A 16,228-nucleotide genomic window follows, 5' to 3' on the forward strand; every position below is an offset into this window, starting at 1 on the left:
CCGACCCCATGGACTGTAGCATGCCAGGCTTCCCTGTCCATCACCAACTCCCAGAGCCTGCTCAAACTCACGTCCACTCCCATCCAACCATCTCATCCTCTGTCATCCCCTTCTCCTCCGAACCCCATGAACAGTATGAAAAGGCAGAACTACGGCGACAGTAAAAAGATCAGCAGGGAGGGAAGGGTTGAATAGACAGAGCAGAGAGTATTTTTTAGGGCAGTGGAACTATTCTGTATGATGTTATATTCTGTATGACACTATCGTGACGGGTACATGTCGGTATGGGTACGTGCTAAGTTGCTTCAGCCGTCTTTGACTCTTTGTGACCCTATGGGCCATAGCCAGCCAGGCTCCTCTGGAATTTTCCAGGCAAGAATACTCAAGAGAGTTGCCACGCCCTCCCCTCCAGGGGATCTTCCTAGCCCAGGGATCAATGTCACGCCCCTTACGTCTCCTGCATTGGCAGGTGGGTTCTTTGCCACTAGCACCACCGGGGAAGCCGACACGTCAGTATGCGTTTGTCCAAACCCACAGAATATGAAACACCGAGAGAACCCTAATGTAAGTGGACTATGGACTTTGGGTGGTGATGTGTCCGTGAAGGTTCATTGACTTTAACATGTACCACTGTGGTGCAGGAAGTCAATAGTTGAGGGGAGCTGTGCCTGTGTGAGGGTAGAGGGTATGCAAGAACTGACTTTTTGCTCAATTTTGCTATGAACCTAAAACTGCTCTTTAAAAAAAAAGAAAGAGGACAAACTCAACAGTCTGGATGTTTCTAGGAATTATGGACAGTCCAGTAGAGGTGGGGCACAGTAGATGAGCAGGGAAAGCAAAGGAAAGAAGTGGAATGAGGCTGGAGGGGCCAGCCAGGACTTCCTATCTTATGGGTAATGGAGAGCCACTGAAGGGTGCTGAGCAAGGAAGTGAAGGAACAGAAGCTTTAGAAAGATCCCTGGGGCAGCTAAGTGGATGGTGAACTGGGACGGTAGGGAGGACACGAGAAACAGGGCAATCACTGGCTAAGTCCAGGAGTGAAACAGCGAGGCTCTAAACTGGGGCTGGGCATGTGACAAGGAGGCAGAGGGCTCCGGAGCTTGGTTCTGACCAGAAGCAGAGGCTTGGGGGAAAGACAGGAACCCTCGGAGACTGCACGGTTGTTGTGTACACGGTGACTTAGAAGTGCTTTGGGAGAGAGCTGATGGAGATGAGATCCCGATGCTTGGATTGACAAGTCTAGAGCTCAGGTGAGGAGCGGGCCTGGCCTGAGCTCATGGGTGACTTGCCCATGGGTGGAAGGTAAAGCAAAGAGCTGAGATCTCTCCCAGGAAGGAAGCAGAGAGGAGGATCCAGGGGCAGACTGGTAGGGGAGGCTAATATTTCAGAGACGGGTGGGAGGTCCTATAGAGGAGACGAGTGGAAAGAGGAGTCTCAAGAGGGGACCAGTGGTCGCACAGAGGCCAGGGGAGGGAGCGGTTTTCCACAGGTCAGTGTCAAGGGCTATAGAGGGGTCGAGAAAAGGGGCCTGGTGATTCTGCCACCTTTTTACATGGAATCAAGACTTATCTTCTCTTTTTTTTTTTTTTTGGTTGAAGTACAGTTTTCAAGCAGGTTAATGAATAGCATTATGGAATGCACTAATTTTCAAAGAACATACATTAGACTTGGCACAAACAAGAATGAATATGTATTTTGTAAAAACAAGCATTGAAAAAATTAACTCTAGACTCCTTGACTCATAATCCAGATAATCATTGAACAGGATGTGATTTACCAGCAAGAGAAAAGTTGAATACACGATGGCATATCCACACCATAGAATATTATCCACTAAAAAGAATGGATTAGAGAGCTATGCCAGTATGCCAGCTGACTTGAAGGGAACTCTGTGAGGTATTGAGGAAGAAAAGCAAGAAACATCAAGTGCCTATAACATGATCCCACTTTTGGCCAATCAATGACAAGTCTTGTGATTTCTGATTATGATTACAGAGAACACGGAAGAAAGAGTGGGAAGATGTATGGCAGGATGTGGCTGTATGCATATTATATTCGCCTGACCAGGGAAGAGGAGGGATGAGGTAGGGGAGGGAGAGGGTGCTGTTGCTGCTGCTGCTGCTGCTGCTAAGTCGCTTCAGTCGTGTCCGACTCTGTGCGACCCCAGACGGCAGCCCACCAGGCTCCCCCGTTCCTGGGATTCTCCAGGCCACAACACTGGAGTGGGTTGCCATTTCCTTCTCCAGGAGAAGGGTGCAGCAAGTAATAAAACAGGGGATGTCCCTGGAGGTCCAGTGGTTAAGACTTCATGCTGCCAATGCAGAAGGCCTACACTAGTCGAGAAACTGAGATCCCACATGCTGTACAGCACAGCCCAAAGAGTAAAAACAAAAGAGAAAATTATTATTTTTTAAAAAACTGAAAAAAAGAGAGAACACTAAATACTATATAGGAAATGGCCATATTTATGCATTGATATAAAATTGTGCATATAGCACAAAGAAATTTTCAAAAAAGAATAAACACACAAAAATGACTTAAATCTGCAACTGAGTTAACAGAGTGCTGCAAGTGGGGCCTGGGGGTGAGCTAGTGAGGGCGCCAGCCAGCGAGGGGGGCCTTGCTTTCCTCCTCGAGGGACCAAGGACACATGTGGGTGAGGCGACACTGTGAGGGCACCTGGGCTGTGTGCAGCCAGCTGGCAGAAGGAGAAAGGTGTTGAGGGTCTCATTTGAATTTTGGGCAAAGTGCAAGAACAGGGGAGGGTATTAACAGGAGGACTGAAATTTGAGAATTGAACAGATCAGAAGCCATTGCATGCAAACGGTTAGAAGGGGGTAAAAGAAGCATCTGTGAATGTGAGGGAGTGCAAAGCTCAGTGCGGATGTGAGACAGGACCCAGGCCGGGGTGGACAGGTGACCTGGAGGCCCACAGCAGAGGCCTGCCTCAGGAGTAGGATGTGACTATCAGTCTCTGAGTTGCGGGAGAAGAGAAAATCGGACACCAAAGGATGACACCAAGTACAGGCCAGTTCTTATCAACCAACATACACACTTTTAATTGCAAAAAGTAAAAATTTCTGTCACATGAAACCTTAATGTACATACATTCTTTACAAGTTTGCGGTAGGTACATTAAGTTACAATCAACATTCCACATTGAACACAGAGTAACATCTTAGACCATTCGGAGCCCACGTGGCTGGACAGGTGTCCGCCCCTCTGCTCACTGGGAACCCCCGGGGCCCGCCACCCCTGGCTCCATAGAGAGGAGCTGCAGCCATCCTGGATCCCACCCCTGGTGGCGGCAGGGACTTTGCTGAGTGCCCAGTTCCCACTCCCTTCCGCCCTAGGCGTCTGTCACTGACTTTCCCACAGGAAGGAGGAGGAGGAAGAGACCATGGCTAGCGTTTTTCTGAGGATGAGACTATGGAGAGAAGTTTGGAGGGAAGGTCATCTATGGCGGAGGTTGCGCCTTCTCTGGGAATAACAGCGTGTGTCCACCCAGTTCTGGTCACCAACTCTCACAGGTAAGTGTTTGTTCCTGAAATGGCTGGAAGCGCTCTGAGGGGCTAAAGTTTGAAGGCTGGGACCCTGCTGAGCTGTAGGTCAAGGTGGCTTTGCAGGCTGACCTCACCTCCCCCACAGAGCCGTGGAGAGGGATAAGGAGATAAATTAAGCCTGGTGTGAAGCAGATGTCCCGACTCTCCAATTTCTGTCTGAAACTCAAAACTAAGCTGGTTTCCCTTCTCAGCACGGGTGTCTGCAGCTATGGCCCACTCTTAGATTGACACTGGCTGACAGACAGACAGACGCATGAAGGCAGGAGTGGCCTGTGGGCAGCCCTATCATGTCTGGACAGTTCCAGGCCTCCGCTTAGGAGTTTCGTAACATCTCTTCTCTCCAGTATTCTGCAAAGATCTGGACGTCTCACGGTCTCCAGAGAGGGAGACATGATGGGTGTAGTTAGCTCTAATGCTGAAATTATGCAGGGCACGAAAACCAGACGCAAAGCAACCTGGACGGCAGACGAGCTGGCTGGAGGGCTTCTCACCAGGGCCAGCACTTAAGAGCCACGCCGCGCCCAGGGCGGGTGGACTCAGACGTGGTGCCCGAGGGAGACCACCTGTCCGTCTTCTCTGAGATGCTTCTGCAGAAGCAGCTGCTGGATATGGAGAGGCTGATGGCGACAGAGCACAAACTTTCCATTTGTGACAGAGCTCGCTCTGTAAGCACCTCATCTGCCTAGCCTCCTGGCCCTGACGTGCGTCAGCTCTGGACCCAATATCCGTGGGTCCGAACGTGGAGAGGTTCTCAAACCAAAATGCTATGTTAAACCACGTCTCTGGCACTCCCTTCCTTCAACCAATTTTAGTGGGTGAAAAAGCTGAAAAGGGGAAGTTAATGAGTGTGCAACTTATAAGTCAGGAGAGTCTGTCTTCTAGCGATAGGAAAACTTAAAAGTCTAAAATATTCCTGTTTGAGAACTGATTCTCGAAAGGTAGACAAGATCGACTCTCTCTCTGCTCTAGTCTCTTTCCTCTACAACCTGGCCGCCTGCTGGGTGAGGATTACAGGAGAAGCAAACATCTACTCTGAGGGTTTCAATTTTCACTACGGAAGCCGCTGGCTAATGAGCAAAACTGCATCCAGATTGTATTAAAATGACTGAGGGACTTCCCTGGTGGTCCAGTGGTTAAGACTCTGTGCTCCCAGTGCAGGGGATGCGGGTTCAATCCCTGGTCAGGCAACTAAGATCCCACACCCTATGTGGTGCAGCCAAAAAAAAAAAAAAGAACACTGCCTATATAAAAAACATAAAATGATTGAGGCCATCACCTGCAGCTAAGGAATTATTTTGTTTTAAAATTCCTCCTACACCGAGGTCTATGCTGGGTTTTGGAAGAAGGGAATAGAAAACCGCGAACTAAAAAAACAAGTGATGCGAACTCCAAGGGGACCCACAACTGGAATTGGGCTGAGTCCCTCTGCTGGTCACACGTCTGGAAACTTGCGATGATGGGAAAATGGCTGGAACATTCACTCCTAAAAAGCACTTTCAGGTGGGGACGGGGGAAGGGCTTTTTATAGAAGTCATCTGTTAGCTTCTCTCCATTTCTGTCTCAAACAGTTTTGAAAACAAACCCTGAAGAGGTCCTGGCTTGCTGAGCCTACCCCTAGGTTCTCCCACTCAGCTGGGCACACCAGAGTCAGCTAGACCCACGGCTTTCCTCCTGGGCACCACTCTGCACTGGCGCGGGAAGACACTGCTGTGGAGCCAGCCATCAGCCGCCGACAAAGGAACTGTCCTCGGCCCCAGTTTCTTTACTTGTAAACGAGGCTCTCATAGCTGCTTCACAGGACTGGGCAAAGATCAGAGGAGAAGATCACGCGTACCCAGACACTCTGAAGCTGGACCGGACTATTTCATTATTAAGAAACATTACTATGTCTTTCTCTCAGAAAATGACCCCAAATTTGTCTATTTCATAGATTGTTTTGTATTTCACCAAAGAGGCAGATTCTGTTTTCATAAACTATGGTTACTTTACTCTCTCCCCCTGCTGAACAAATTGAGAGTGGGGGGAGGGTAAGTTCTACTTATGTTCTTCATGAACCAGGGCAGGGGTAGTGTTCTTCTCAACATCCAACTCTCAGGAACCTCAAGACACCTGGATATAATGCCTCAAACTGGGGCCAAAGCAGCCTTTCTCCCCAGAGAAACGCAGTACATGAGTTTCACTGCCATGTCACCTCTTGGTAAACACTCAACAAACTTGTGAGCAAGGCCCTCTGTTTAAAGCAAGCCCTGTGACTGTTCTTAGGGTGGTGGTAGACACGGGGATTTCTATGGCCCCACCAGCCCCCTGACCCTGCTTCCTCATCTTCATGAGCCTCCTTCCCACACTGGGTCATGTGGAGAAACTTTTGCTGCTTCCACGAAGGAGCTGAGAGCGAGGTGAGCAGGGGTGACCCCGCGGCACACTCACACAAAGCCTTGGGTAACTGGAAAGGAACTAGCTGGTTACTCACTGACCACTGACCAGTCAGTGGTAGAGTCTGCTTTTCAGAATTACCTTGAGAAGAAGGTACATTACTTAAAAAACCTTCTTTGAAGAATTTCACCCCTAACATAAATCTACATTCAATTCTGAACTGGACAGATGTTAAGTAAAATGAGTAGTGTACACACGGAAAGTTTCTACTTATCTGCTGCAGACCATTCTTTGTTGAAGACAGCTGACAGCTCTGGGGACCTCCCACAGAAGGCCTCAGAACACCAACACACACACAAGACTCATTCAGTTTTGAGTTGAAGATGGTATTTTTATGATCATTTAAGGTGTGAAGGGCTGGAGTAAAATGGGGAATTTGGATCACCAAAACAGTTGCTTTGCTCCTAAGTAACCCTCTCTTCTGTTAACCCAAAAGGCCTAATTTAAGAGAACTCTGAGAGACCTCTAAAGAACTTGTTTACATATCACCAGGGGCAAGGACATTGCAAAGGCTCTAAAGTATGCACAAAGCTGGCCTCTGACTGGTCCCTCTGATTTAAAACCTCTTAAATTGTAACTGCTTAGCAGCGTGCCTTTTATACGGACATGAAGTTTTGTTTTTCCTGTATTACTGCACACATGGTACTGACTCTTTTAAGCAAAAATTCCCTCAGGTACAGTTCATCCTACTTTCACTCAAGTCTGTGGAGGAGGCTCTGAGCGATGTGAACCCTCCCTGTCCTCTACAAGCCCCTAAACAGGCCATTCAAGCACACACTGATCCTCACTGACGCTCACGAGATGTGTAGAGAAAGAGGGCCTGGGGCAGGGTGCAGGGGTGCCGTCAAAGGATGACGAGGACCCCACGGTGAGCCCCATCCTCTTCCCCCACCACTGTCTGCCTCTGGTCTGTAATTCAACACGGCAGACACCTCCACTATCGGTCTGATTTCTGCAGTTCAGAACCAGAGGCTGTAGCACGGTCTGCCTCTTTTCCTTCAGCTTGGCAATGGCATGATCAGAGGCCAGATATTTAACAAAGTCGATAAAGGAATAATAAAGGGGGAAAAGAAACAAAAAAGTGTCCTTATTTGTACACTTAAGACATACAAAAAGCACTTGGGGAAAACAATGAGCAGAGCGAATCATCCAATCAAAAGGAACACAGTTTTGTATTTTCACAAGAATTAAAAACACCTCGCCTTGGTTCCCAGTACGGAGAGAGAAATCATTTCAAGACAGACAGCCGCACAGTCGCACGCCCAGCTGACCAGCACTTTGCGTCTGGAGTTCCTTCCCTAGCCACATGACAACATCACTTTGACACATCTGTAAAACATCTCTGCAGAAAGTCGGACCCTAAAGATCAAACCCGGGGAGGTGCCCTCTCCCCGGGCCAGCACTCTTAACTCACCCCCTTCTGAAGACATTTGGTAAAAGCAACACAGCTGATGAGAGCAGTGCTGCCTCAGCAGTAAAGGGCTCTGGCTGGGCCAAGGGAGGGGCGCTGGGAGCCCAACTGCTGAGAAGCCGGCCAGATAGGCGAGGGAGCAGGGAGGGAGGGAGAGACTGAGAACCTGACCCAAATGGAGGAAGGTATTACCTTAGGAATTACCGCTTCAATTATAATCAGGCTCTGACCTGGCACTGGAGACTCCGAGAGCCACTCGCACTTGGGAAAGAAGTGCACTTCTCGAGTGCAGTTTGAGGTTGTTTGATCCTTTTCACTGGTTCGATATTCCACTGTGCTTGGGAAACTGCCATGACTTCTTTAACCATCCGTGGCTTTCCAAAAGATGTACAGGGTGGTGTTACCAGGGAGATGGGACAGGCAGGCCCACCTGGCAGAGGATGGCGCTGAAGTCAGGACCTGCTGACTGCCCTCTCATGGCCAGGAGCCAGCAGAGGGGATCATGCCATGCAAGTGAGGGAGGGTACCAACCCTGCTCCCTGCCTGAAGGCAGCCTCAAGGCTTTGGTGCCAAGGGGCTGGGCAGAGGCCCATCTCTCATAGATGGGTATTGGTGGCGGAGTCCTGGCCAAGTGGCTGGGCTGGAAGAGTTGGGAGGCCCAGGCTCCGGCCTTTGCCTCCAGCACACAACTGGCTCACACATGCATGCACAGGGCAGGTGATTAAGTAACCAACCCCTGGAAAGTGGTTTCATCGTTTTTTGTTTTTACTCTCTCCATCTCGATCTGGTCTTCAGCTCTCAAAGCTGTTCCTTTAGATCTGTGTCCTATAGCTCTGACAGGGTGGTTCCATCGCAGACGACCAAAGGCTGGACCCCTCTGGCTATAATGTAGACCTTCCAGTGGGTGGCACCAGCGTAGCCTTGAAGGGAGACAGCGACAGGAAAGCGTGTAAGTGGTAGGGACTGGGCCGACTTGTGGGCACGAGCTAAGCGGGTCTGCAGAGCTGCCCTGATTCACCTACAGACTCAGAGGCCATTCCTGCTCTGGAGGTCTGTGAGCTCTTCCTAGCATAAGTGTCCCCAGCTATCATACGGGTTCATCCAAGCATGAACCAAAGTGTTTCAGCGTCACCCCTCACCTGGGTAACTGTGAATCACAGTTCGGCAGGTTTACAAAAGCAGGATGTTCTAGATACGGCTGATGCATCTGTGTGTGCTAAGTGGCTTCATCTGTGTCCGACTCTGTGTGACCCTATAGACTGTAGTCCCCCAGGCTCCCGTGTCCATGGCATTCTCCAGGTAAGGATACTGGAGTGAGTTGCCATGCCCTCCTCCAGGGGATCATCCCAACCCATGGATCGAACTTGCAGCTCTCACGTCTCCTGCATTGGCAGGCGGGTTCTTTACCACTAGCGCCACCTGGGAAGCCCTAGATAAGGCTGATGTGCATGTGTGTGTGCTAAGTCGCTCAGTCGTGTCGGACTCTTTGCAACCCCACAGACTGTAGCCCATTGGGCTCCTCTGTCCATGGGATTCTCCAGGCAAGAATACTGGAGTGGGTTGCCATACTCATCCAGGGGTTCCTCAAGGGGATCTTCCTGATCCAGGGATCAAATCTGCATCTCCTGAGGCTTCTGCACTGCAGGCAGATTCTTTACCACTGAGCCACCAGGGAAGCCCCAGATAAGGTTGATATGGAGCATCAATTCTCAGGGTCATTTTTTTTCAGCAAAAAGACAGGACGGGTTCTAAGGGAGGCCAGGGCGCCCTGTCCAATTCTCCTGAGGTTATACACAACATGGTCTCATTATAGAACATCCAGATTAACTCAAACCAATACTTCCTAAATTGTATTCTGCAAACAGTAGCACCCTATAAGACAGTGCAGGGAAAAAAGGGTTCCGTGGTCAAGTAAGTTTTAAAAACACCAGATCCCTCCAGGGCTTTTCAGAGCCTTTTGTACACTAATGTGTACTGTGTTTCAACAAGACAGGCATTTCCCAAAGTCAGTGACTCAAGAACTTATTTGCCAAGGGTCCTTCCCAGGGGCTGTTTTACGAACCCTAGGGTCATGACCTGTATCATTTCAGCAATGATATCTAGGAATGGGCTAGAAAGGTAAAATTTAAAAACTTTAATACATCAGTAACTTCCTGATGAAAAATTTTCTAGAGAAGGATATACACCACTCATCTTTAAACTGGGAGCGCTGAATGGAATGTAACCTCTGTTTGGTGACTCAAGAAGGGTCACTATGAGCCGTGACTGTACCATCACGGCAGGTAACATGGGCTTAGCTGTATCAGCCTCTGACGCTTGACACCCACGTCACTCTTGAAAATGCCGTCCGTCATGGGTTTTCTGGTGATCGTGAGCACTGCCCTCTGAATCCAGCCATCATGGGAAAATGCTTATTTTGTCAAAAAACACAGAATCTGCTTGACATGGTGCTATTCTTGAGGGTCTCTGAGGTGCAGGAGTGGCCATCTGTTTAACAGCCACTAAAGTTACTCCCGTCCACTGTCAGGGTCTGCCTTTCTGTCCTCATTTTTCCCTGCAGCAGCTGCAGCCGTTGCTTCTGTTTCTGCCGCTGCTTCCCGAGTCCACTGTCCTCCCCAGCCCTCCCCACCCCCAGCCTTCTCCTGACTTGCCCTCTTCCCTGGTTCTCATCAGCCTCCATCCCTTCTCCACATTCCTATCATGTTCTGCCCTTCACGGACACTGCCAAGCACAGGGCTCCTTTCCCTCCCTCCAGTCAGCAAGCTGTCACAGAATGACAAGGATCAGTCTCTGGATTCTGGGCCATTCTGGACCAGCCACACCAGCCTTTGATCACACAATCAAAGCTTCTTTGATCACTGCCAGTCACGCATCTTTTTTTTTTCCTTTTTTCCTTAATTCTATAATTGGCACTCGGGATGTTTGTGGGAGCTGAAAACCTGGAATTTGGATAACGAAAGTGTTTCTGTAGCTGTCTGAACTGTCAGGCATTTGTAGAACATAAGACAGAAACTTTGTCAAACACAGCTACACATTCCAAAACCAGAATGCCATGCAGACTTGTGCAGCATTACTCCACTACAGAATGACGGGTTTGGAGTAACTTCCACACAAGAATCCTCTTTTCTTGCAGTAATCCTCAAGGGCCAGGCCAGCTGTGCTCCATTATCAGCTAAATGCTTAATTTGTGCATTGTTTTCATTTTTAAATTGAAATAAAAGTTATGAAATTTGGATTAAAGTTTGGCAGTTTTCAGTATGCACCCTACCTCCAAGTGAGGTGAGAGGTTTCTAGGGACCGAGGTCTTCCAAATAGAAAAACTAAAAAGAAATAAACTGGAAAATCGGTCTGGGCTCTGTCAGGGAGTCAGGGCTCCCCTAGGTTTTGTGAGGCAAGAAAAACAAGAAGGGCAACGGTGATGCTTGTTAATTTATTTTGCTTCTGCCAAGACAGTTCTATTGTCAAACTGACAGTGGTTGATTCAAGTCTGTTTCTTTGGAACCAATTTTTAGATGGTTAAGGCACAGAACAAGTCACAGTCGGGAAATCATGGAGCCAAGGGTGGGTCATGACTGTGAGGCTGTGACCAGACTGTGGGATCCACAAGGAAGGTAGTATTTCCTTGTGTGACTGTTGCCCTTACATACTGCCTGAATTGTTTTACTAGCAAACTGGGCACAGAAAGGGTTTCATCGAATCTGAATTGGACCTCCTCTGGCTTGTCTGTGTAAAAGGAGTCACTTAAAACTGATGCTTTGCCTAACTGACAGTTGGGCCTTGGAATGGTCACCTCTCCTCTCTTGGTCTCAATTTCCTTATCTGCAAAGAAAGTATTGCTCTGAATATTTTCCATAATAATTCCTCCTAATTTGAAATCTCGAAAGCCAATGGACACATGCATTCTAAATGTGCATATGACCCACTGCTCTTTGCTACATTTTCTCAGTAATTACTTATCATTACATCTAAGCATAAATAATTGACCTTGCTAATAAAAAAAGCTATTTTTTACTTTAATAAATATTTGTAAAGGCAATATTTAATTTTTAGAATGCTTTTTTGAGTTAAAAACTAAGACGACCCTGTGGCTGCCCCTGCCCTCTGGGGGCTCCACATACCGATGTCGCCTGGCTCCAGTGGCATCGCCACGGACTGGCAGTGGCTGCGGCACTGGAAGGGCGGGAGGAGCTGCAGCATGGCCTCCCCGCTGCCGATGGTGAACAGGTCATGCATCCTGTGCATCTGGAGGAAAGGACACAGGGGAAGGGAAGGAAAACCAAGTCACATCCTGGGGCGTGGGAGAGGAGCAGACAAAAACTCTTACACGTGTGGCTCTGGGTTTCCTAGCAGCCTAAGCAAAGAGGAAGACAGAACCAAGAATAAAACTCACAATTCTGTTCGAAAGACAAAAAACAAATTAGTTTCTGCTAAGCATGGCGTCTCCCCGTACTGAGTCTAATGAAAGATTTCTATTTTTTTTTGGCCATGTCAAGGGGGCATGGGGGATTTTAGCTCCCAACCAGAGTTCAAATCTGCATTCTCTGCCATGGAAGCTCAGGGTCTTAACCCTGAGCTTAACTGAACTGTCAGGGAAGTCCCATGGTAAGATCTCTTCTAGGGTTTTTCTTAAAGAGACATTGTGTAGTTTTGTAGGCAACATCTGCAATGTCAGCCCTGTAGCAGAAATGGCTCAAGTTTCATAATTCACAATTTCTAGCCATAGTTTCCAAGTAGGTCATAGGCAAAATATTTAATTGTATTTTAACAAAAGTCTCGCAGAGGCCAACATGTGGTGGTCTAAATATGCGGTCAACTGAGGGTCTGGTTTGATTCAGACAGACAACCTGCATATCCTGTGGGCAATAGTCTGTGGAATATTATTTCTTACTATCAGACTTTTCAAGAGAATCGGACAGCAGCAAGTTCAAGTTCACAATTTTTTGGCAAGACCCAGGTGAGCAGATACATGACGCTACTGATTAAGGACTAATAACAGTAAGATCAGCCTCTGATTTTGAAAGCTAAGGATGTACAACTGCACGGGTAACTACAGCTCTCTGAGGGCATATGGATTGTAGTCGCCAGGCTCCTCCATCCATGGAGATTTCCAGAATACTGGAGTGGGTTGCCATTTCCTCCTCCAGGGGATCTTCCTGACCCAGAGAACAAGCTGGCATCTCCTGCATCAGCAGGTGGATTCCCTACCATTGAACCACCAGGGAATCAGTCCTGCTTCCAGCAAGCATTAAGTGCAAACTGCTATGTGCCTGGGGTTTAGGAGGGGCAGGAAATAGAAACAAAGGGATAGGGTGCTCTTGGTCAGACTTCTCTTCCTGTCTAGATGGCAAGAGAAAACCCCAATCCCTAATGTGCCCTTAGAAAGCAGGAGTCAGAAGTCTGACTCCTTAGGCCATGCCCTGTTTTTTCCTACCATCTGGGTCCTCCAGGGCCTGAGAATGTGGCCCTGCCCTCTCCTGCCTCCCAATTCTGGTCTCCCTCTTGCTCCCCACAGGCCCTGGCCATGACTCTGTGTCCATGGAAACGCTTCGAGCCGCTGCAGCTGCTGCTGTAGTGACAGGAGGAGGACGAGTGTCTGGAGCTGCTGTGACTGACAGAAGCCCTGTCATGAGCAGTCTTGAAAAAATTCCAGAAGACCAAAAATTAAGCAGATATATCTCTATTTCACATAGGCCTGAGAGGGGCTGGAACCACGCTCCTCCACATTCAGGATGAGGAGAAGCAGACAACAGGATGGAATGGGTCGGCCCGAGGCAACATCCTGGGGTGCGTGAAGTGGGCCCTGGAGCCCCTCACCTCTTCCCTCAGGGTCTCTCAACAACGGGACCCCACTGCTTATCTTCTATCCCAAGGCTGCCTTTTGGAACCTGGGCCCACAGACACATGACTTTACCAGAGTCCAGAGCCCAGGGATGTGGAACAAGGGTGGAGTAACGTGGCTGTGGAGAAAGGAGAGCCTGGGCCAGGGTGGGGAACAGATGCTCTAAGAAATCAGACTCTCAGGATTTCTGCCTATTTGGGCCACTCCTTCCAAAAACATCCTTGAGAACCACAACAAGATGATTCTGACAAGCGTCTGTGGAACTCTGTATTTACCCCTTTGGCTGGGCTCCCTGGTGTCCCTGTTCGGCAGACTGCTGAAATTAAGATTCAAGTGGGAAAACCCAAGACAGTGATGAAGGCCCTCACCCATAATTTTTTCATATATCATAATTATGAAGATAAAATCATACCAGGGCCCTGAGTTCTAGCCGAAGGCAGCAGAATAAACTTCTTTAAAACCTGAGGCCAGAGCCCAGCACCTCCACCCTACAGCTGGCAGGCAGAAGTTCTTACTTGTAGACAAAATGATTGTTTTTTAAAGGCTTTGAAATTCCTTTAACACGATTCAGCACATTTGGACCCAAACAATAGTGTCAGGAGGTTAAAGACACAACCCAGAGTTGGTAGGGGTCGCAGTTCAGCAAATTTAATTTTTTAACAAAGGAAAGTTCATCCTTTTAATTATTCCAAACCAATCCAGACTCAAAAAGCTTCCTCAGGGTTGAGACTCAACAAAAGAGCAATTCAGAGAAAAGTAAACAGACACAAACACAGTAAAGCTCTGCCCAGTCTGCTGGCCCCAGAGGAGAAACGTGGGCTCCGGGTACCTGGCCACGGACGGAGGTGAGAGGCAGCGCCACACACTGCCTCAGGCACGGCTTGTCAACCCTTCTGTTCCCAAACCACGCTCCCAAGCTTTCTGCACTCCCTTTTTGCTCTCCATCTGAAGCTTCTCATTTGTTTATTTCTGGGGAAAGCCAATCTGGGAGTGGAGAATGAGGTGAGACCTCTTACTAACTTGCTGTGCCCTTGGGCAAATCATTTAATTTCTCACAAAATGAGAAACGTTGGACTGTTCATTTACACACTATTCATTCACAGTCTGCCTGCTCTCTACTTGGAGGTAGAGAAGTCTGACTGCATGCTCAGGACTCTTTAAACTTGAGGATTCTACTTCCTTTAATGTAGAAAGGTAGCTTGCCCCCAGGTGTTAAGGGCAGGAAATAGATCTGCAAGTCACTAGACTTTCTGGAAGCATGCTTTCAGTAAAAAGTCAGGCCGCTGCAGGTGTGTTGGCAAGCAGCAGGAAGAGAGAACTCCAGATTCTGTGGATGACCCTTCAGGTCACCCTCTAAGTTGACATGCAAGGAAGGCTTTGATTATGACATCAGCCCGGTACCAAACGAGAAAAATTCTAGATCCAAATCTTCTCAGAATTTCCTACCTTACTCCCCACAATAGGTTCTGGTTGAAGAAGGAAGCATTTTTTCAAGGAGGCTTCTTTTGGAAATGGCAGATAGGTGAAAATAGGGAAAAGCTCATGTAAAATGTGTGATCTGTTCAGCGGTCTTCTCCTGCAAAATGTGTACAAGAGAGAAAAAGTAGTTAAACTGGGCAACCCAGCCCAACGCCATGGCTAAAGAGAGCTCAGTGAGGGTGGGAAAACTGTGGGTGGTGGGTGAAGAGGGAAAGATGTCAGGACAACAACGGAAGTATTAGGACCATGAAGAGCAGTCATGCTGAATCAATTAACTGAAACATCACACACACACTCACACACACACACTCACTCTACAGCCACAATTTGTCTTGTGTGGGTGGGGTGTTTATAAAATCCAGCTAAAACAACATATAGAGGGCGAAAAGAAACACTCCATTCATTCCCTCTTGGCAAAGAGACTGAAGTAACAGCAGGCAGGGCAAGAGAGGAGAAGGAAGGAGGAGGGGGGCAACAATCATGACCCTTTTGAAGTGGAGCAGTACGACGTGGGAAGCCTGTTTCAGCTCGTAAACTGAGTATTTGATCATGCACATAAACAGCAAATTTAAAGAAAGGCAGAAGCAGACAAACTACCCAACAAAAAGCCTGAAAAAGCAGTTTTAATCCTCTTTGGAATGATTCTAGAAGTAAACTTGCGTTCCTTTTATTTGTAGAAAGCAAGGTTACCCCCAAGAAATGGCCCATGTCGTCTATAAGACCCGAGAAGGAACAGGGAGATAGATGCGGGTTTCAGTGTTGGCTGGGTGACCTTAAGCAAAGTACTTAACCTCTCTGATTCCCACTTTTCCTGAACTGAAAAACGACAATGACAATTCCGACTTCCCAGCGCTATTATGAGCATCTCCAACGAGTAACAGACACTAAGCACTAAGGCATGCTGCCTGGCACAAACAAATGCCACGAAATAACCTTCCCTTTTATTCTTTGCGCTCTCTCTGCAGTCCTCAACACTCAGGACCTGCTCAGCATGAAAGCAAATGCTAAACACTGCAGTTAGGAGTGAGTGATGCTTCTATTAGGCAATCTCAGTGTCCACCATGGTGACGCCCCTCTTGACACACCTCTTCAACTCATCTCCTTCTCTCAGTTTTTCGACACTGTGCTCTGGAGTTATCACTTGACTGGGAGGGTGTGCTGTAAAGTTTACACAGTGCCGGGCATGGCAGGGTCTCGGCAGTAATTGGTACTGTTTTGACATTTGGTCTGCCCTCTTTCTGTACACACACATGGCTGGGTGCCCCTTTCCGCACTCACCATGGATACGGAAATGGGAACCACCGTCCAGGAAAGCAGCGCCACCACTTGGTGAAAAACCCTTCGGTGAAGCCTTCTGTCACCTCCGGATACTGGCACAAAAAGTCTTGAAGCCCCTCAGTCGACAGGGACTGTCCCGTCTTGGGGAGGCAGAAAACAAAAGCGCAACAAGACAACACGGAATTACTTATCAGGAATGTCCCAGGGCCTGGTGCTTTCTAGCCA

At 48.3% G+C, this 16,228-nt stretch overlaps 1 protein-coding gene across 5 annotated transcripts in view; it reads right to left on the reverse strand.

Moving 5' to 3' along the window:
* Nucleotides 1-3,032: 3,032 nt before the first annotated feature.
* The window catches only part of C23H6orf89 (chromosome 23 C6orf89 homolog), a 40,916-nt gene continuing 27,720 nt past the window's right edge, over nucleotides 3,033-16,228 (reverse strand). For all 5 annotated transcript variants that reach the window (XM_005907730.3, XM_070361031.1, XM_005907731.3 and 2 more), the window contains 4 exons: nucleotides 16,004-16,143; nucleotides 14,693-14,822; nucleotides 11,526-11,649; nucleotides 3,033-8,327 (listed from right to left, as the gene is read on the reverse strand). In XM_005907730.3, coding sequence (XP_005907792.1) covers nucleotides 8,233-8,327; nucleotides 11,526-11,649; nucleotides 14,693-14,822; nucleotides 16,004-16,143 — 489 coding nt within the window. In that variant the 3' untranslated portion in view covers nucleotides 3,033-8,232. The remainder of the gene's footprint in view (nucleotides 8,328-11,525; nucleotides 11,650-14,692; nucleotides 14,823-16,003; nucleotides 16,144-16,228) is intronic.

The sequence above is a fragment of the Bos mutus genome, chromosome 23 (assembly GCF_027580195.1).
Source record: "Bos mutus isolate GX-2022 chromosome 23, NWIPB_WYAK_1.1, whole genome shotgun sequence".
In the NCBI taxonomy this organism is placed as follows: Eukaryota; Metazoa; Chordata; class Mammalia; order Artiodactyla; family Bovidae; genus Bos; species Bos mutus.